The sequence below is a fragment of the Rhinatrema bivittatum genome, chromosome 8 (assembly GCF_901001135.1).
Source record: "Rhinatrema bivittatum chromosome 8, aRhiBiv1.1, whole genome shotgun sequence".
NCBI classification, from domain to species: Eukaryota; Metazoa; Chordata; class Amphibia; order Gymnophiona; family Rhinatrematidae; genus Rhinatrema; species Rhinatrema bivittatum.
The window spans coordinates 194266456-194288611 of NC_042622.1; the positions used below are offsets into that span (position 1 = coordinate 194266456).

The 22156-nt window shown below is 46.3% G+C and overlaps 1 protein-coding gene across 1 annotated transcript in view; it reads left to right on the forward strand.

Moving 5' to 3' along the window:
- Window positions 1–620: 620 nt before the first annotated feature.
- Window positions 621–22156, forward strand: part of LRRC75A (leucine rich repeat containing 75A) — a 290685-nt gene continuing 269149 nt past the window's right edge. The window contains exon 1 of the mRNA XM_029612323.1: window positions 621–1375. Within this exon, the coding sequence (XP_029468183.1) occupies window positions 1124–1375 (252 nt within the window). The 5' untranslated portion in view covers window positions 621–1123. The remainder of the gene's footprint in view (window positions 1376–22156) is intronic.

The window sequence follows — 22156 nt, forward strand, 5'->3', positions numbered from 1 at the left end:
AGCCCCGTCACGGCAGCGGACGCCGCCTCTCCCCGAGCGATGCACGAGTCTGGCGCCCGGTCGAGACGCTCAAAGCCCTCCCACCCACAACTTACAGCGGGGGTCCGATCTCTCCCCCCACCCCCACCGGTGCTCGGCTGTTTTTTTTTTGCCGGGGTTTCTGCGTCTCCCTTGATTGGTTTTCGTCCGCCGCCTGCCTTTAAACTGTTCTAACTGGCCGATAGTGGGCACGGAGAGGCTTGCGTCTGGCAGACCCTCCGGAGGGCGAGAGGGGGGAAGAGCTGCTGGTGCCGCCCACCGTCCGTGCAACAGTTTGCGGAAAGTTGCTGGGGGGGAGGCGCCGCCGCCGCCGCCGCCGAGAGCTCTTACTTTCCCTCCGATCGCCGGCCCGGCTGGGGCTGCAGGAAGAAAGCGCCCGGACCCGGCGGCACACGCCTACATCTCTCCGCCCCGAAGGAACTTTATTTTTCTTTATCGTGAGGATTTCTTTTTTTTTTTTCTTTTCGGATTGTCGGTGTGAGCCCGAGCAGCAGAGAAGTGGTATTGGCCGGTCTGATGACTTCCTGATGGTGTTGCAAGGGACAGGGAGGGGGGATTTACAGTCTTGAGCAAACAATCGCATTTTTTTGGGGGGGGGGGGGGGTGGTGGACGGGATTACAGAACGGACAGAGACGCCCGTGCAGAAGGAGCTGCCGGAGCTGGAAGGACAGACGGTTGCAGGCAGGGACCGGAGGGCACCCGAGCTCCCAGCGGAGGGGGGTGGAGGAGGAATCGCCGGAAAGTTTGGAACATTGCATCCGTCAGCCAGCGGAGGTCCTGTCCCGGCTCCAGGTGCCAATTAAGACGCCGAAGTCGTGTACCTTCTGGATTTTCTAGGTTCTGCGGATCCTGACTCTGTCGTCTTGTCTTTTTTGCCATATAGCTACACCATTGGAGAGTATTTCTCGTGGAGATCTGCCACTGCTCCCTCCCAAGGAGCGCCCCCCACCCCCCATTCTTGCTTCTCGGAGCGGATTGAAAAGCAGGTTGAAACCCCCCCCCCCTCCCTCCCTCCCTACACAGCGGATCTTGCATGAATCCTGCGGCCCCTTCGGATGAAGCGCTGGCTGCTTGGGCTACACCATGGGCACCAAGCAGACCAAGGGTTGCAGCGGGGAGAGCCCTCAGCAGCCCCCTGGCTCCCGCAGGAAGGTCTCCACCAGGGACAAGGGAGACTTCTTGGCTTCTCTCATGGCCAAGTCGAGTGATAGATTTGGGAAAAGCGGGGGCCTCCCTCCCTATCACAGGCGGATCGGTATGATCCAGGACATGCTGCTGCTGGCCAAGCAAGGAAGGCAGGAAGAGGCCACGGAGCTGCTGAAACACCTGAGACAGGTGAGCACTGAGGGAGCCTTTTTAGCATACTAACAACTGGATTTTAGTCCACTTTTTTTCAAAAGACGCGCAAGGAGGTTGACAAGTTTTTAATAGTATTGGAAGTCCCTTCCCAAAGAGCTTACAACCTAAGTGCTATTTTTTCAGCTGCGAAGACAGAACATATCTGTGGGTGCCGTTCACTCATTCAGTAACCTTGTTTACCGTGCTAATGTGCCATTGTCAGTATTCCCTCTGCTGTTATTACTAACATGATGACGAATGAGTCCGGGATCGCTCTGCGCTCTTGGGAATGTTTTAGTATAGGCTGACCCCCATAAAGGATAGGCTGAGCCAGACCTCCAGTACCTACAGAAACTCCTGTGAGCAAAACCAGGACCTGCTTAACAAGGAAACTTCCATGAAAAAATCTGTACACTTAACATTTTGGGCTTTTATATATCCATAATGATAAAATGTATGTAGCCTTAGTGAAATATGGAAAGAAACTTTTTTTTTTTGCAGTCACGTGTGTACATGTGCCCAGGAGAGGATGATGGAGTTATGAGTTTGGCCACAGTAATAAGCAGATTCCAGCACGGCTGCCTTGGTATTAGGGGGAAGGGAGGGTATTGACTTGGCTCTTGCTGCCTTCCCCAAACACTTGCCTGCCCATGTTCCCTATTAGATATCATAACCAGCCCTGCTTTTCTTCTGGCCTAGAATTTGGGAGCCCAGGCCTATCCCCTCCCCATCAAGTCGATGCCAGAGACTTTTCCAGTGTGGCTAGAGGTCACCTCGGTGGAGAATGTCCCTGCAGCCCCAGCTCAGTCTGCTCTGAGATTCTGTTCACTGGCACTTCCAGTTTGTCAGATCCCTGCCTCAGCAGAGGCTCCTAACCTGGGCCTATGAAAGTTGCTTTTAAACAGCAGATATAACAAGTCACAAATAGCCACCTTTTATTGATTTATATTCTGCTTCCACCTTTTATTGATTTATATTCTGCTTTTCCGCACTTGAAAGTAGATTCCATTCAGGTATTGCAGGTATTCCCCTGTCCCCAGAGGGCTTACAGTCTTAAGTTTTTTTTTTTTGTACCTGAGGCACAGGTGGGTAAAGTGACTTACCCAAGGGTACAAGGCGTGGCAGTGGGCTTTGGACTCTGGCTTCCTAGTCCACTGCTCTAATATTAGGAGATTAAATTGCAGCTGAGAACTTTCAGAGGAAAAGGTAAGGCTTTCTTTAGGTGTTTTGTTGTGATATTGGCGGAAATAATCTTCCTATTTTAGTGTCTGTGGGCCCAGGAAGGGCTGGACAAACAGAAGTGTGCAGTGGGTCCAGGCGGGTGTTGCCTTCCCCAGGGCTCTGCTCACCGGCTGAGGGCCCTGTTGCGTGTCCGGGGTTTGGCAGCCACGGGAGCTCGGGCTGGCTGTGGTTTGGGGCCTGTTGTGGTGTTTACAGCCCCCTTTGAGTCTGGCTGGAGGGCTTTTGTCGCGAGTCCCTCTAATGAGGCCTCCTCCTCCTCCCCTCTGCGGGAGGCCCTGTTTGTGCCTCAGAAAACACTTTACGCAATTATCCTAATAGTTCGGCCGAGCGAAGACGCACGCTTTGTGCCTTTCCAGCCAGCAGGCGGCAGGGGCATTGGGCTCTTTTTTTTTTATAGCGAGGATGCTGCTGTGAGCCCCTCCTGAGCTCCGGGCTGATAACTCCCTGCCACTATGATGTAAGCTGAGAATGAGCCCCTGCTTTTGCATTGGGAGGGCTTGCGGTTTAATATTTTTTTTTCTGGTTTCGCTCTGCCGGCAGCATCTGTTTAAAAAAAAAAAAAAAAAAAAAAAAAAAAAAAAGGGCTGAGCACGCTGCCAGCAGTCATCGGTCTGCAAAGGAGACCAAATCCCGAGCTGCAATCTCATTTCACCTCTCGTTTTTTACAGTAGGGCTAGGGCGGTTTGGAGATGCCCGAGGGGGAGGGGCTCCTCTGCCGGGCAGTGGGGGCCCCACTTGCACAGCAAATCTGCCCGAACGTCTTGAACACGATGGGAAACATTGATTGCTTTTTAATTTTGCTTTCGCATTCAGTCCTTCATCATTGTCTCTTGCCTTCTGTTTATTCATGCGCTTAATTTGAAAGCAAGAAAAGCCGAGGGGGGAGCGCATGGATTTATCGATTGTAGAAAGGGCATTGCTACAGAATCGGATTCCCGTAACGAATCACCTACAAGACTTTTGTTGCGGGAGGCGATGGAGGTGGAGAAGATTTTTCGTTTCTCTTAGCCAAGTTTTTTTTTTTTTCTTTTCTAAAGAGGTTTGTTTTGGAATACGGGTGATCATGGGGGGGAAAACCCTTTCTGTGTTTTAACAACCGCTAAAACAGAAAAAACAAAACGAGAATTTTATGGTACCTGTTCTAGTTTCGGATAAGAATGGAAACACATTTGTTCGGTAGTTTCCACGTCGTTTTAAACGACTGCGCATCTCTCCTGGCCTCCTGCCCTCTTCCGGTTCCATTTCCTACCGGTGCCTGTGCACGGCCGCCGCCGCCGCGGGGCTGCTTTACTTCGAGAGCAGAGTTCAGATACTCGGAGCATTATCCCCTCCCATACCCCCTGCAGCAGCAGCGCCTAGTGCAACAGGTCCCAGCAGCAGGAGGCGAGCAGGGCGAGAAGCAGGAGCACTACCCAGATTCCGCCGAGTGGAGGGACCAACCCGAGCTAGGATACCCCTAAATAATCAAATAGGAGAGAGCATTTGAAAAGTGCAATATTGTTCCCTATCACCTCTGCCGTTTCTTGTACATAACAAATAACTGTGCACTGCGGGCCAGATGTTTGTTTGCACTAAGGTTTCTCTCCCATTTTGTGTCTATGAGGAAAAATACTTAGTACAGCTGGCCTTCAAAATCCCAACTGAATTATCTCATCCTTTTTAATTTATTTTTAAGAATAAACCTTATGCCTGGTGAGATTTAAAGCACAGCCTTCACTTCCTGTGCTCCCGGATTGTAGGGATTCCTTCCTGGAGTCATCAGTAGGGGGCACCCTTGAGCTTTCTGGTAGCGTTGCTGTCCTTTAGGCTGCTGCTCCGGATAGAATGGCATGGACATGTGACTCCTTCTTTCCAGCAAATGGAATTTGTACCTGTCCTTCATAAGATTCATTGATATAAAATATGCATACATATGAATGTTACAGCAACCTTTTAGAGTAGATACGTTTCCCATCTCGAGATGGACTTAAGTTTTTAAGTCTCTTTCTATATCTTGGAGATGACCTTGCAGGAGGTGCTTGGAATTGTTTGCTTGCTTCTTCCTGCTCCTTTGGGCTTTCAGCTCAGTTGGACCCACTGCTGGGAGCCGACGCTGGGAGCCTTCATTCGAAACTTCTGGGGCATTTCCCCCCCCCCCTACTTTACATCCCCTCCCAGTCGTTGAAGCGACTTATCCTCCACTGGGGGCCATGGGCCAGGCCACCGTCCAGAAACCCTGCAATCTGGGGCCCTAAATCCGGCCACTAGGTGTCGCTGTTGTGCAATGATGAGAATCCCCCCCACTGTCCCCCTGCAGCATCCCCCAGTCCAGGCTGGCCCAGGGGTTGGAAGAGCTGCTGAGCCAGGAATAGAATGGAATTTTGTCGGGGGTGAAAGATTTTCTACCTTTTTTTTTTTGTTAAAAACACATTTGAATATGGGAAAACATCCTCATGGATTGGGCACTCTATCATTCCTCCAGGCCGGTAGATTTAACACAGATGTCTTTTTGTAATGAGCTGAGCAGCGGAGAGAGCCATCCGTTGCCTCAGGTCCCTCTGAGTTAGTTAGTGTGGTGCTAGTGGGCTGGCACTCTCACCGTGTGTCCAGTCTTGTGTGAGTGGCTGTGAAAGCCCTCTCTGGGGAAGGCTCCCCACTCCGTCAGAAAGTCAGGCTCTTTCTTTTACCTGACCTGCACATGGGGTGCTGGGAGGTGAAAGCGGAGATACAGAACCTGATTTTCTATTTATTTGCTTGGCCTGCGGGCACACTTAAAGTTGCAGGAGTCCGTTGGTTTAAGGATATACTGACACCAGCTGGTGAAAGAGGATTGTGCAGACCTGCCCCACAGAGAGCATGACCCTGAGAGACTTGTAAAAGAGGGCGGAGGGTTACAAAATTGGACAGAACCTGCACTAATGGCTCGGACTCAAGTACTTTTGTGAGCAAAGGGCATTTAATGTGCATATGTCAATTTGAACTTATGTATATTTGCTTCTGTTCTCAGGCTATAACTTACAAACACTATAAAATGTTACAACATTATCTGGATAAACTATGAATCATTTAGATCGTTAGTGCATTTTATATTTTCCTAATATTTTCCCCCCGTTGAAGTGTTCATTGCAGTATTCTTGCTTTCCTCTCTCGGAGAAACATACATAAGAAACAGAGAACCTGCCAGAAGGCGAGGACAGTAAGGCCCAGCAGTCTGTCCAGATTCTTTCTTGTTACCATGTCTTACAAGCCATGTGGTTGGCCCTGTGCTCCACCCAGACTGAAGCCTCAAAACGCCCGGTGTCGTGGTTCTGTCATCAGTTGTGTCTGACCTTGGGCAAGCTTGTGTGGTCATGATTGGGCAAGCAAAAAACATGTTGTAATTGTTCAACTGTCAAGTGCTCAGAAAACCTGCTTGGCCCAAAATACCATTCTTCTCTTTATTTATTTATTTTTTTAATGTGGTTTGCATGCTTTTCATTAGGAAATGCCCTGCAGACGAGCTACTTGGGTTAAACAAAGCTAGGGGCTGTGAAGAGCCATAATTTTTGCAAAAAAAAAAAAGGCGGTGCAGAGGCTGATAGTTAATATAAAATTTCTAAAAATCTTCAGAGAAATATGTAGAAGTCTACAAAAATCAGGATCCCAAAAATGAAGGTACTTGGGATACTGTTTGATGCTATTGGCGAGCTCGTGTCCCCAGTAGGCTCTGATGGGTTTTGATATTTTATTTATTTATTTAACACTTTTCTATACCGACCTTCATGGTTAAAAAGACCATATCAGATCGGTTTATATTGAATTGGGGAACTGTAACAAAAACAATAGTTTAAACAGGAAGAACAAAGTTACATTTAACAAGGATAGTGAACTTGGAAGCATAGACTGCTGGAAAAAAAGGCCTAGGAACGCAGTAAACAACGAGTATAAACAATTTGAGAGTCAGAGGAGGATCTTATTAGAAACTTGAAGGTAGTACGGAGATCCATAGAACCTCGTCTAATGTGTATCAGGGGGATCTGCAAAGGCTTGGCGGAAAAGCCAGGTCTTAAGTTTTTTCCTAAATGTTAGGAGGCAGGGTTCCAGTCTAAGGTCGGAAGGGATGTTCTTCCAGATAGCTGGGCCTGCTGTCGAGAAGGAACGATCTTTGGTCGAAGTGAGGCGTGTAGCTTTTGTAGGTGGGGCCTGTAGGGTTCCTTTATATCCTTCTCTAGTCGGTCTGTTGGAGATATGGAGATTGAGAGGGAATACCAGGTCCAGATGCTGGTGATTGTAGATGGATTTGTGAATTAGAGTGAGTGATTTGTGAAGGATTCTGTAGTTCACCGGGAGCCAGTGTAAGTTACGGAGGATGGGTGATATGTGTTCTCCACGGTTGGTGTTGGTCAGGATTCTTGCCGCGGCGTTCTGTATCAGCTGTAGAGGTTTGGTGGTAGAGCTGGGGAGACCCAGGAGGAGAGCGCTGCAGTAGTCTATTTTAGCAAATAGCAAGGCTTGCAGAACTGTCCTGAAGTCGTGGAAGAATAGTAGAGGTTTGAGTCTTTTTAGAACCTGAAGTCTATGGAAACAAACTTTGGTTGTTTCCATAGACTTCATATTCCGCTGTAGGAATTATCCCAGCTGATGATGATGTTCCTGAGCTTACATAGGCCTCTTCTTTTGAGACTACATAAGCTGTATCTGAAGATGGGACCTCCAGGTGTCTTGCACCATATTATCTCTTCAATATTCATAATGTTGGTCCCATCAGAGGTTCCACAACCTGCAGAGAATCATATTTTCTGCAAGACTGATACCATAGTAGGGCTCTCTGCTGTTGTTTAGTGCTTTGTTAAAAATATTGAAATGTTGTTTCTTCATCTATGCCTGAGATAAAGCATGTCAATGGGAGAGGCAGGATTTGAACCCTGATCTGGTTACCAGATGCCCAGGCACCTAGGAGAGGATCTTTTTGAGTGGCAGTGAGGTGGGTTAGGCTAAGCTGGGATGGAGGCGAGTTGCCCTTGGTCAGAACAAGAGGGCCCCCCCCCCCCCAGTAGAGAAAGGAAGCCGTGGTCAGAAAAGGAGTTGGTTTCTGGCAGGAGAGCAGATGCCACGGGCTAGGCCACTCAAGGAGAGGGTGGAGGCGGGTTGAAGAGAAGCTTGGAGATAGGGCAAAGAAAGTTAAAAAGCAAAATAAACCCCCTAAAAAGAGCGAGTAAAAAGAAACCAACAACAAAAACCCCCCTCCAATTTAAAATAAAAAGTACTACAAATATATATATATTTTTTAAATTTGGGCTAGCACTGAATTTATGCATGAATTATGTCCACTCCATCTCAGCCGATTCCTGAGCAAGGTCTGTTTTACAAATCTTGTACTTTTTGTATCTATCTTATTATTATTTTTTTTTTCATTGCAAGTGTATCTTTCCAGGGCAGCGTAGTGTCTTCAAAGAGCGCCGGGTAGACCTGATGTTGTGTAAGGGGTGGGTGTCTGTCTCCCGCACCCGCCCACCCATGCACCGGGAGGCGGCATGTTCCTCCACTAGGTGAGTCAGCGTCTTCTCACCCCGGGAGACGTCTAATTTATGGACTGTCTCGCTCACGGTGATTAATATCTCGTTTGAACGTTCTGTGGCCTAATTAAGCAGCAACACGTTGAAGAAGGGAAATCATTCACACGCTGGAAGTGAGGCACAGTCTGTTTCACAATGTTTGCTTGATGGTTTCTGTCCTTTTCAGTTTGCCAATGTATATAGATGTATATAGATGTCAATAATATAACCTATGTATACGTCAATAATCTCTCGACCCCTGTACATATTACTCCTTTTGTACCTGTACATATTACTCCTTTGTACCTGTTTTTCACCCACCCCTACCCCTCTTTCCACAAGTTTGCTAGTTTTGCTCTGTTTCTGAGCTATGTTTTAAACACTGTTCCTTGTAAAGGCTCTGCCTACATATCTTTGTTTGTAAGTTATCTGTAAACCGGCACGATGTGCAAACGGTTGCCGGTATATAAAATTAAATAAATAAATAAAAAAAAATAAATAAATGAACCATTTCTCCGGAGGATTCAAAAGCAAAGTTTGATATAAAAAAAAAAAAAATTTGACCCAAGTCTCTACTGGGGCATTTTATGAAGCCTCGTTAAGAAGGGAAGTCGCGGAGGTCTCCTTGGACCTTACTTGCAAAATTTGTGAGATTTAATTAAAAAAAAAAAAAGAGATTCATTTTGTTGCCTTTCTAACAGGACACGTAAAGGGGCATTTGGAGATTTTGTTTTTCGAACTTCGTGGCTTCCTTTTCCCCTGATCCACCTGTGAGATGAGACACATACTAGGCAAAGAAGCCTAGTGACCTGATTCAAGGAGGGAGAGCTGAAAGTCAGTCCTGGATTGCTGTCTGGTACCTGTGGCGCCAATTTCGAATGGTAGAAACAGGGACTAGAAGAAATACCACAGGGCATTCGTGCTATAAGTTCAACAATCTGAGCTGACCAAGTGTCATCCTCGAACTGGGTAGTTCCAAGCAGGTGAGGACCCAAATCTTGTAAACTTTCTAAAGGGATCTCAGGGCAGTTGCCTTACAGTATTTCATGTGCGTCTGCCGTAGGTGAAGATCCAAAATACAAGCCTCCCACTAGCATCCACACACACTGTGGGAGTAACCTTACTGCAGCCTTTGGCTGGTTAGTTGAGTGTTGTTTGTTATTGAATGCTGTACGTTGTATTGATTTACAAGTGTAAGAAATTGTGATTGAGCAGATAAACTAAATGTAATATTTTCACAAATGTGTGTGCATGTTGCCAGGGTTCCGTTGCACACCCGTGAATTCAGAGTGGCGCCCTGTGCGTACATTGGCTGTGAGAACTCAGACAGAAGCCCTTGGATAAAAAAAAAAAAGTACCCTCAGACCGGAGACTGCGTGGGCCATCAGTGCTGGGGAGTGTGGAGGGATGCGCTGCTGGCTTGAGGAAGCCACGGTTGAATTTACTGCCAGCAGCCGTGTTTTGGTACCCTTCCACGGTGTGCTTGAAATTGTTGGCCAGAAAAATGGTGTCGTATGAGGACTCTCAAGAAATGCAGTGTTCCCTCTTTTTTTTTTTTTTTTTTTTTTTTTTACAGCAAAGGAATGAATTTTCTTATGAAGCTTACTGTAGCTGAATCTCTGCAGAAAAGCCTCTGGTGAATGCCCTGGGTGGGTCCTGCTGCATTTGGCGCGGACTAGCTTCAGAAGAACGCTGCAACTAATTGTCGAGGGAAGAATCTGAAAAGCTTATTTTGCGGGGTGGACTTCCTTTTGCTGAAAGACACTGGTAAAATCGCAAAAGACTCTTCAGCAAGCCAGCAGAAAGGCTTAAGTCTTGGCCACTTTGAAACCGGTTTTCAAGCTGTATCCCAGTTTGGTCCAGTCCTGTATAGCGGGTGACAAAATCAGAAGGGAGCAAAGTAACATGGAGTAGATGATGGCAAACGCGAGTCAGTTGGTTCCCTTCTATGCTGCCCTAGCCAGCTGGCAGCTGTACGATGAGTGCTCGAGGATCTCTCTCTATATCAAAATGAAGTGCAGGTCTGTTTTTCTTCACTCCTTGGGCCTCTCCCATTTTGAGGAGATGAGCATGTAAGTTTCTCTAGCGAATCCAATATTTGGACCCCCTCCAACGCCTTTTCGTGCCTTTTCCTTCCAAAGGGGTGGCCCCCCCCCCCCTCCCCTCCCACCAATATCAGACTGAATAAAAGATTTGGAAAACCATGGATTGGATTTTGTAGGTTTGATTTATACTCGAGAAATTGGAGCCACAAGTCCACAGCTGCACTGGGGTCAGCCGGCTCAGATCCCCAGGCGTGCCAGGTTGACCAGACTCATCCAGTCCCGTTTTCCTCCCATTGCCTGCATGGATTTGTAGTTTTGCTTTTGTGATGTTTCTTGAAGTTTTGGGTGGTTTTATCTTTCTGTGTTGGACAGAGATGCCTTTTCCTTAGACGTGGTCTCGGGGTCCTGTGCTCGGCCGTAGCACAGACAGATTGCTGCATTGTTCCAGCGTCAGAATGTTGTGCGTGCGTGGGAGGCATAGAGTGGCATTCCACTGCATGATCCCCTCCATGCCATCCATAAGCAGCGCACACAGCATCTGTCTTGTGTCGGGATAAACAGAGAGGATTTAAAGCAGCGGGCCCACATCTTTACCGCAGAATTCAGATTAACGACCACACAAGAATTCAGTGGGATTTTGGTATGTAATGAATAATGCATTAGACCCGTTTTTTTCTTTTTTTGCTTTCAGGGTCAGGACACTTAGAACTAGGGCTGCCCAGTGGCTTGATATCATAAGGAGCAGACTAAACCTATTCTGGTTTTACCCCGGTTCTTGCATGAACCTGTGCTTCCGATTGTCCCATTCATTCATTTCCCTAAGAAAATCAGAACTATGAATCCATGCATGCAGTGCGATTAAAACCAAGACTGGATTAACCCTCTCCCTTTATAGCATAGAGCCAGGGAGCGACGTCACCCAGAATCTACCTGGCCTTGTAAGTTACTCGCTGAGGATGTCCTGCTCTTTCCTTCTTTTTTTTTTCTCAGACGAATGACTGAGCCAGAAGATCCACCTCCGCCCTAACTCCCTCATCAGATTTTTGTCCCTTCTGGGCTTACGGACTCCCTTCTCCATGCAGGTTGGCAGTGGGGGTCCAGCAGAACGGTAGCGGGGGACAGAAACTGGAAAACCACAACTGGCTCACACCCTCAGGGGGGGATCTGGCCTGAGGATTTTGGCAACACAGTCCCAGTCAGCGACCGGGGGCTTCCTTTCCCCAGCCACAGTTTGTTCAAAGAAAAATCCACTTCAGATCTTTCTAGGAGAAATCTGAAGTGGATTTCAGGCAGAGGTGACCACTCCTATCCCCCCGCCCCCCCCTGCTTAAAGTGGGCCTGCACTTACCACTTGTTCTGCATAGATGGGGGTCGCATGTGCTGCCAGCACCCCAACATCCCTGCTCAGCAATTTCCATCAGCAAACCCCAGTTTCATTACCTTGCACTGGCACCCTCGTCATCAACTGATGGCACCCCCTCCTCCCCAGGGCCTGCCCTGATTTCAGGAAAGCCCCAGCAAACCCGGGAGAACCAAAAATATCGGTCAAATTCAAAACAGCCAGAAACCCACCGGGTCTTGAGTCCGAGGACCAATTCCTTGCCTTTCCTTGTTTAACTGGGTGGATGTGGCTTAATGCAAGAAATTTCTTTAACATGTATTTTATTTTATTTTTTTTGTAAATCTTTTATTGAAGTTCGCAAAGTCAAAGGCTTAAGGTACAACTTAAAACACCTCAACACTTTTTGTGCATTAACTCCCAGTAAACCTCCCCCCCATACAGAGAACCTCTAGAACATTGCAAGTATGAATCCCAGATATTCCATGGCATTAAAGAACCCATGACCCAGAGAACAGGGATAAGCAGGTACCTGAACATGACTGCAAAGTGGGAAGCACATGGCGGAGGAGCCCATACGCATGAATATATAGGCTATGTTAGCTAGTTAAACAAAATCTTTAGGGACCCTCCAAATGGGATAATGCCTGAATATTGGGCGGCAAGGAGTTGTAAAAAGCTGCCCAAATGTCATAACATAACCGTTTCTTGTTGGGGGAGAATCGTTTTATACATTGAGCTTTTCCAATTGGAATATGGTTCTGTCATTAAAGCAGACCGTTGACCCCTGGTGGATGGGGTGGCTTCAGTCGTTGGATATGCATTTTGTTTTGCAATTAGGCACCCTTTCGCCACGAGCATCACATTGTCCACATTAATGCTGGACTCTCCTACTTTGTTGTTCAGGAGACAGACAGAGCAGGACCACTGAAGATCAGTTCCCAGAAGAGCTGAAGGACGTTGTCGAATACTTTCCCAAAAGGACTGAATTGCTGGGCACTCCCAGAGGCAATGAATCAACGAGGCTTGGGGCCACGCGTATTTTAGACCTGAAGCATCAGTGATAAGGCCCCCTTTTTTTCGCCCTAGCCGGTGAAATAACAGTCCTGTGAAAGATTTGTTGTTGCCACTCATTGTAAACTTGTGAAAACAAAAAACCACCTATATTAATGAATGCCACTGAGTCTTTTGTATGTTTCAAGTGATAACCCTCATAAACGAGCAAATAAACACAAACGTAAGCAAACATTTTGTGTGAATGTTCACTTACAAATCATGCAATTATCAACACGACACAGCCGCGTTGATATATCGAGGAAAATTACTGACTCAAACTCCTTAAGAACAGCCCCTGACGAAGATTAGAAAACACAGTCTGTGTCGAGCGGGCAAAGCAGAGCAGATTATATTTAACGCTCCAGCATTACCATAAGGATAAGTGTCTTTTCTAACAGTCTATGCTTCTTAAAAATTAACATGTGGCTTCACGGACATAAAACGAGTGTTTAACCCTGTGATTGAAATTTCCGAGCAAGTTTGGTGTTACGCTTTGCAAAGTTAAAATTGCATTATTTGTAAGTGAACATTCACACAAAAGGTTTGCTTACGTTTGTGTTTATTTGCTCGTTTATGAGGGTTATCACTTGAAACATACAAAAGACTCCGGGGCATTCATGAATATATGTGGTTTTTTTGTTTATATATATATATATATATATATATATATATATATATATATATATATATATAATTTTTTTTTATCACATCTACAGCCAGTTCTTTCATGTTATATTGTGACTCATTGTAAACTGCCATTGTTCATCATCTTAAAGATTGAAGAGTAAGAGTGGTGAAGCATGTGTTCCACTAGAGCAGCGGTTCTCAACCTGTGGGTCGCGACCCCGGCGGGGGTCGAACGACCAAAACACAGGGGTCGCCTGTGTTTTGGTCGTTCGACCAAAACGACCGACCCCAACGGCCCGGTCCGCAGACCAGTACCGGGCCGTTGGGGATTTTTGCCGGTCCACGGCGCCGCGGCTGCTGCGGGGAGGCGGGGCGAAGCTGGAGACCTGCCTCCTCCAACCCCAAAAGGGAGCGCGTCGCGGTGCTCCTCCTACTTACTTCCTGCCCGCCCTGCCCCGGAAGACAAATGTTGCCGGAGCTGCACGGGCAGGAAGGAGGAGGCGCGTCAGCCGCGTGCAGAAGAGGAGCAGCAGGGCCGGGAAGACTAGGGCCGCTGCAGAGCCCATCCTGTGGCAACCCGTAAAGAAGAGGCCCAGAGGTGAGAGAGAGGTGTGTGCGAGTATGAGATGAGTTGAGAGATTGTGTGTGAGAGTGAATTGAGAGACTGTGTGTGTTTGCAGAGACAGCATGTTGAGAGCCTCTGTGTGTGTGAAAGAGACAGCATGTGACAGTGAGAGCCTGTGCTTGAGCAAGGCAGCATGTGGTGGTGTGAGAGAGCCTGTGTGTGAGACTCAGACAGCCTGTGCCAGTGAGAGACTGTGCGTATGAATGATTGCATGACAGAAAGAGCATGTGACAGTGAGATCCTGTGTGTGTATGTGTGTGTGAGAGAGAAATGCATGTGAGAATGAGAACCTGACTGTGTGTTTGAGGGAAGAAGACAGGTGGAGAGAAAAGAAACAGGAAAAAAGGCAATATAAAAGGAAATGGCAAAAAAATAAAGGGAAGCAGATGTAAAAACAAATAAATTACTTTTTACTGATTGGTACATGTAATCTTTGGGAATGTGCAAGAGTAGCACTTTCTCTATGCGGATCTCACAATGTACGAGATCAGCATGGAGGAAGTGGAAACCCACGGGGCCTGCACAGAGGAGGCAGCAGAATGGGCTTCAGTGCCAATAGCAGCAATCAGCGCCTCCCCAATAGCCACGTGGCAGCAGTGGTAATAATTAGATTAATTGTTTTACTCAGCTGGAGGTGACAAAGTATGAAGTGGGATGTGAAATCAGCTTGATCTGGTGGAGAATTAGGATTGCTGTTACACATGAACTGTATTTGGCAAACATTAAATTAAAGGGAGCCAGGATAATCAATTGAAGCCTGCAGCTGAGGACTGATTCATTATGACTCATGTAGAAATTAGTGCATTTTCCAGATTAGTCTGCATAACACAATTCTCAACATTCAGCATTATTTCTGCTGCATAGAGTTTTTATCTGAGAGGCTCTGAGGTTGTGAGGGAGCCAGTAAGAGTGAGAGCATGAGTGTGTATGAGAAAATCCAGGGGAGTAAGAGTGTGTGTGAGTGGGGGGGGGGGGGGGGGGGAGAGTGTCTTACACCCTGAGAGTGTGTCAGTGTCTGTGAGAGCGAGAGGTTATGGTGCATATAAGAGCATGAATGTGTATGCATGTGACAGTATATGTGTGAGAGAGAATGGACATGTGAGTATGTGTGAGAGAGAGAGGATAACCTCCTAATCCTCGACAATATCAGGGTGACTGGAAATCAAGAGCTCCCATGTATGGACAGCAGGGGCTTTTTAAAATCCTTATTAGTTTTAATTATTGGGTGTTATTTGATATATGTGCTGTTTTGAAATATTTTATTGGTGTTTGGGAAATTATAAAAATGTATATGATTTTAATTTATAGAAATTCTATTTATCAGTAATTTTAAAGTATTCTTTTATTAGTATGGTTTTACTATTATAACTGATGCTTTATGTTTCTTAATTTTATTGTTTTATGAGGAATGGTGGTTCTGTTTATAAATGTCATAAATAAATATGCACTAAAATCCAACCCCATCCATAACCCCGCCCCCATATGACCAAAGCCCCACCCTCGTCCCACCCTCGCCCCGCCCTCGCAAGGCGAGTCACCGCAACATGAGGAACTGTATTACGGGGTCACGGCATTAGAAAGGTTGAGAACCACTGCACTAGAGGTTCACCACAGTCTTTCTGTCCATTTGGGGAGCAAAGTAGAAAACACCTGAAACTCTCGAACAGAATTGTAAAAAAGTTACAAGTTTGTGCTTTAAAACTTTTGAACAGAGATGAATAATACAAATTATCAATGCCGCCTTCCACCCCATTCAGCAACTTAGCTTATGACGCTCTGATATGCCAAGGTTGCAACCCCAAGCTGGCTTGGCATTGAGCAAAGGTGTAGAGAGAGCCTGCATCTGGGTCTAGAAAGTCCGTTAGCAGCCTGTTAGGGGATACCTGGAAAGGGTGTGCCAAAGGTAAACCAGATCTGGATTCTGGAGAAGAACCCCTTAAGGAGTAGTGAGGTGAGATGTGAGGAGGTAAGTTTAACAGTTTATGAGTATATACCCATATTTTCCGAATCGTTCTCGCCAGCCCAGATCTAATCTGCAACCCTTGTGAAGCAGTGGGTTTGGAATGAAGGACCAGACATGGGTCCATGGGTGCACATATAGCCTTTACCAGACGAGCATCTGTATGATTGGAGGTGTTATGTACCCAGTCTCCCAAGAAGCGGAGCTTGGCCGCCCAGGAATATGTTAAAACATCTGGAAGACTGACCCCCCCTCGTACTCGCGGGGTAGCGAGTGTAGCGTAGGAAACCCGAGCCTTCTTCCCTCTCCAAATAAATGCCCGAATCGCCTTTTGGAGTGTACGATTGTCTTTAGCCAACAGAAGGCGGGCTATCTATCATCAAAAGAAGGTAAGTCAGTTTTGGAGCAATGACCATCTTTATCACAGCAATATGCCCCTGGAGTGATAATGGCAAAGTTTGCCAGCTCTGTAGCTGATGAACCAGTGGGATATATCCCCAGTGGGATATTTAAAGTATACCACTTGCCTGGGTCCGGGTGAATCTGAATGCCTAGGTATTTAATGATCAAGGTAGCCCATTTCACCGGGAAGGCTGGCCGATCAATTTTCAATAACCCCATTAAATCCAGTGCTTCTGTTTTGTCTAAACTTAATTAAAACCCCGACACAGATTGATACAGGGAAAAAAATTTGCAATGCATCCGGAAGGGCAATGCGTGCATGAGTAACAAGGAGCAGGATATCATCCACAAAAAGAAGAGATTTATAGATCTGCGGACCCACCGCAATGCCCCGTACTGTAGAAGTGGCATGCAATTTACACACGAAGGGTTCCATCGTCATAATGAAAAGTAACGGGGATAGAGGGCAACCCTGCCTGGTTCCCCTCCCTAGATGAAATTCCGCGATAGTAATCCATTGACAAGTACTCTCGCCGTAGGGTTAGAATAAAGAAGTGTAATATACTCATAGATTCTCCCAGTAAATCCCGTTTTAAGGAGTACTTTTTTTTTTTTTTAGAAAGGGCCACACTACCCTGTCAAAAGCCTTTTCTGCGTCACATGTCACAATCAAAGGATCCTTGAGAGAGAGAATGACACTATATATTTTCCAAGGTAGCCTGGACTTTGTGTAAGTTTACCGCTGACCGTCTCCTGGAGACAAAGCCCACTTGATCTGGGGATATGATCAGGGCCATGATAGGTTTGAGTCTATTGGCTATGCTATTTGCATATAACTTAATATCTAAATTTAACAAGGAAACTGGGCGATAGGAAGATGATTGTAAAGGATCTCTCCCAGGTTTAGGAAGGACTACAATTGTGGCAGACCTAAAGTAGGGGGCATCTCACCTTCACTGGCTATTGTTTCGAACATCTTAGTAAGGACAGGAGCCATATCGTCTGCCACTGATTTGTACAAAACTGCTGTCATGCCATCCGGCCCTGGGGCCCTGTTATCTTTTAGCAATCGAATGGCCTCTAGAACCTCTGTAGTGTTGATAGGGCGACTTAGGCAGGTCTGCTGCTCTGTCGTTAACTGAGGTAGAGTGATGGATTGTAAAAATGTATCTATACCTTTTTCATCTTCCTCCTTCTCTGGAGTATAAAGTGTGATAATAATCAGAACAAATTTGTGCAATCTCCTGGGAGGTGGTTTTAATTTCCCCATTGGGATTCTGAAGATTGGCTATAAATTTCGAGGGGTCTTGTGTTTTTAAAAGATGTGCTAATAATCGACCCACTTTGTTACCAAAATGAAAAAATTGAAATTGCTTAAATCTTAAAAATCTGGCCACCCTTTCATGCTTTGTCTTATATTGAGGAAGAAGGCCCTCTTCCCTTTAAGAGTAATCCTCCATTTAAGTTTCCTCATTTGATCCTCCAGGGAAAGAATTGCTGCATCTGCTTTTTTTTTGGCTAGCATAGTTAATGATATCTCCCTTCAGGACAGATTTCGCCGTTTCCCATAACAGCACTGGCTGGTGGGCATGTTAGCCATTATATTGCATGATGTCCTGCCATAAATAGGCTGGGCACTCCGGATCTGTGGATAATTGAGAGGGGAGACGCCATTGAGCCGTTATTTGGGGATCTCGTGAGCCAAATTCCCCCACCACTGGGCAATGATCGGAGGTTACTGAAGGGCCAATGAAGGACTTCTGAAAATGGGGGAAAATAATATTTCAGAGACCAGAAGGTAGTCTATGCGGGTTTTGGTCTCATGTGCCCTTGCTATGCGTGTGAAGTCTAATTCCCCTGGGTGGAGAGTTCTCCAAATATCTAATAGCTGGAGATTCTTACAAAGGACCCTTGTTGTCGCTGATCTGATGACCCCATCCTTGCTGGCTGCCTGTGCAATTGAGGGTCTACCACAAAATTTAGATCACCCCCCAGAACAAGAGGACAGTTCCCCAATTTAGAAAGGTGAGCAACAAGATTAGTAAAAAAAAGGAGTGGTCATAAGAATGTGGAGCGTACAGAGACGCTAGCATGATAGGGGAACCTATAAGGATGCCTTTGATAATGCCATATACCTCCCCTGAGGATCTGTGACAGTGTCCTGGAGAAGGATAGCAACTCCCCTGCTTTTCGAGGTTCCAGAAGCATAAAAAACCTGGGCCACCCATTTCTTTTTTAATTTTACTACTTCCTCTGGAGAAAAATGTGTCTCTTGTAAAAAGACTATTTTGGCATGAAGCTTATTTAATCTTGTCAAGATTTTTTTCCCTCGCTTGATCGGGGAGCCCAACCCTCCTACATTCCAAGTTACTACCTCCAGCACCATGAGAGTTGATAGAGAAAGCCTTGGCATTTATTTATTTATTTTTTTATTTGATGAGTTTTATATACCGTTATTCGGTAGAGCCATCATAACGGTTTACAAAGTGAACATTTTTTTTTTCTTAACAGTGTTGAAACATTGTAGCAGTTTGAGCATATACAGAGATAAACATATCAAGTCCAATAAGTATTCTTAGGTTGGATGAGGAGGGTAAACATGTTTGGTTGGAGATTATAGTTGAGAGTTCATTTGATGGTTGGTGTGGTCAGATGACTGAGGGTCAGTGAAGAATTTGCGGAAGAAAAGAGGTTTTAGGTCTTTTTTGAATGTTTTTATGTTGTGCTGGGTTCTCAGGTCTTCAGGTAGACTGTTCCAGAGTTTGGGGGAGGCGATGGAGAAGGCTCTTTCTCGTGTTGTTGCCAGATGTGCATCTTTGGTGGGGATGTTTAAGTAACTTGAGTTGTTGGAGCGTAGGTTTCTTGAGGGGTTTTGAGGAGTTATGTTAAGCGTGTTTAGACCTTGATGGTCATTGTTTAAAATTTTGTGAATGATGGTCATAGATTTGTAGGCAATACGTGCAGTAATGGGAAGCCAGTGAAGTGAGGTTAATATGGGCGTTATGTGGTCACTTCTTTTTATTCCTGTTAGGACTCTGGTAGTGAGAGAAATGAAACCGTTTAACTTTTAGGGCTACCTGTGTAAAGAAACAGGAGGTATTCCCCCTCATATTCCCCAAATAAGCAAGTTATTATTTGTAAAGACGGAAAATCAGTTGCAATCCATAAGCATATACGTATATAATCTAAGATCTTTTGAGGTTAAGAACATGCCATACTGGGTCAGACCAAGGGTCCATCAAGCCCAGCATCCTGTTTCCAACAGTGGCCAATCCAGGCCACAAGAACCTGGCAAGTACCCAAAAACTAAGTCCATCCCATGCTACCGTTGCTAGTAATAGCGTTGGCTATTTTCTAAGTCAACTCAATTAATAGCAGGTAATGGACTTCTCCAAGAACTTATCCAATCCTTTTTTAAACACAGCTATACTAACTGCACTAACCACATCCTCTGGCAACAAATTCCAGAGTTTAATTGTGCGTTGAGTGAAGAAGAACTTTCTCTGATTAGTTTTAAATGTGCCTCATGCTAACTTCATGGAGTGCCCCCTAGTCTTTCTATTATCTGAAAGAGTAAATAACCGATTCACATCTACCCGTTCTAGACCTCTCATGATTTTAAACACCTCTATATTCTGTATTCCCTCCCCACTTCCCCCTCCTCCCCCTCGCTGTGGAAAAAAACAGCACAAATCAACAAATGGCATTTGAAAGCAAGGTAGTGGGAATCTGTACACCCACGCCCAAAGATAATAGGATTCCCATACTAGGGAATAGAGACACGTATACTGATGTGTGCGGCCATCGCCCCACCTCCACCCCTCCCCCAAGTAACAACAGCAGCACCCAAACACCTGTGGGTTACCAAGCAAAAATATTGCAAAGAACTGACAAACGAAATGCTGACATCTGTAATATTGTATAAGTAGACCGCTCACAGTCTGTCCAGCTAATAAAAAAGTGTGGGCACATGAATGTGTAAGGTCTGTTTGTGCTCTGTGCTTTCCCCTCTTTGTTTGAAAAGAAAAAACTCCCCGACTGGGATATCACAGCACTCACCCGACCCTTAATATCTGGAGTCGTGGGCTATACAAGAAAAAAAATAATTCAGAGTATCCTCCACGTGTGCTCAAGGCCAACCTGCCTCATGATCCGGTCCCGGCAAGCTGTTAATATCTTCACGGGCTTCAGGGGCTGAGTAGAAGGTCTTTGTAAGGCCTTGGTGAGAAATGCGAAGTCAGGCCGGGTAAATGAGAGCGAATCGGATTTTCTTAGTCCTGAGATCAGAGCAGAGGCCAGTAAATTCTTTACGCTTAGCCGTGCTCGCGGGGAAAAGTCCTGAAATACCAAAATTTTGTTGTGATCATAAAGGAACTCCCGAGTCTTATGGTAGTGCTGCAGGACAAGAGATTTTTATGTGCAAAATGAAGAAATCTGGCAATAACTACACGCAGGTGGCGCGATTGTGCTCTCCCTCGATCCTACGGCCAGTCCGGTGTTCCCGTTCAGGCAGGCCTCCCGACGGTGACGCCAGAGAAGGCGGCAGGCCCAGCAGCCATGCTGCTAGAATGCGAGGGAGATCAGCCTCTGTCAGTGCCTCCTGAGAATCCAACAAATCGCAAATTATTTCGGCGAGTGCGATTCTCCCAAGTCATGGATTTTTTTTTTTTATCCTCACTTAATTTTGCCGCTTTTTCCAGTTAATCCACCCTTCTTTCTAGGGCCCCTGTGTCATCTTCAACCAATGCTACCCGACCTTCCGCCCTTTCGATCCGAGAGTCAAATTCAGATAACGAAGCCCCTGACGTCTGCGATTTGCTCAGATATCTGATGCAAACGCATGTCAAGGGCTGAGATCACCGCCTGCGAGATCTTTTCTTCCAGTGAGACCTCTGCCGGCGCATTTAAGTTCCGAGGGCTCAGTGGCCATCTTGGCGTCTGGGGCCTTTATTCTTTCTTTTTTCTTTTCGGATCGAGCGGGTCGCCATAAGAGACTTGCACCCACGCAATTGTGTCGCCTGTAGCCGAATTAGTTGCAGCTGATCAATCTGCCTGTTTTTGAATGTGAGGGAGCGCGCTGGAAGGGGATTTAGCACGGGTGAAGGCCGGAGCTCAGACTTTCGGCTGGTGCGGAGCTCCTCTTTAACCTGTTTAAACACGGGTATCTCCTCAGCAACGAAATTCTAAAGCTGGGAGGGATGTTGAATGATTTTATGTTTTCATTCCCAGCTGAATTAACACAACTTTATTTTATTTTTGCTAGTGCTGCTGGTTTAACCCCATGAACGTAGGTGTCTGAGTCCTCCCCATTGTCCCACCTCTTACCTCCTTCAGAATGGCAGTAACCCCTCTAACCTTGATGCTTTTAACTGTCTTTATGTCTGTCATGAAAAGCAGAAGTGGCCTCAGGCCTCCAGGCTGTTCTTTTCTTCTGGAGATGAGGTTATTTTCCTCATCCTGATGGCTTGCTTGGCAGGAAGACAGCTCCGAGAATCCTTTTTGTAGAAAAGGCCATCTCCTGTCCTTTTGACAGCAGGCCTGCTGCCACCCCTTGAAGTGCAGGAGCAGTCAAGACAGACCTGAAGCTTCAGGGAATCAGACTTTGATGTGCTCTGTAGGTGAATTTTAATGGTTGCAAAAGGTGAGGGGCATTTCAGGGCTGGCGGAAGCCAGGGGCTGGCACAGGCAGTGAAGGTGCTGATCTCTCCAGCTGCTGCTATGGACTCAGCCCAGTCCTGCCCCGCATCTCCTCTTCTGTTTTATTCTCTCTCCCCCACCCCTCTGCTTTCTCAGGGAATGCAATATTGACAGGAAAACTACATCTTCCTGCAGGCAGTGGGGTAGAACCAAGACCGGAGCCATAGGGTCACCTTGTTGATGTGGCCATTAATTAGAGGAGAAGGTGATGTTGAGTCTGAAATACTTAACTGGGCTTCCCGAAGCTGCCCTAAGGACCCCACACCCAGTCA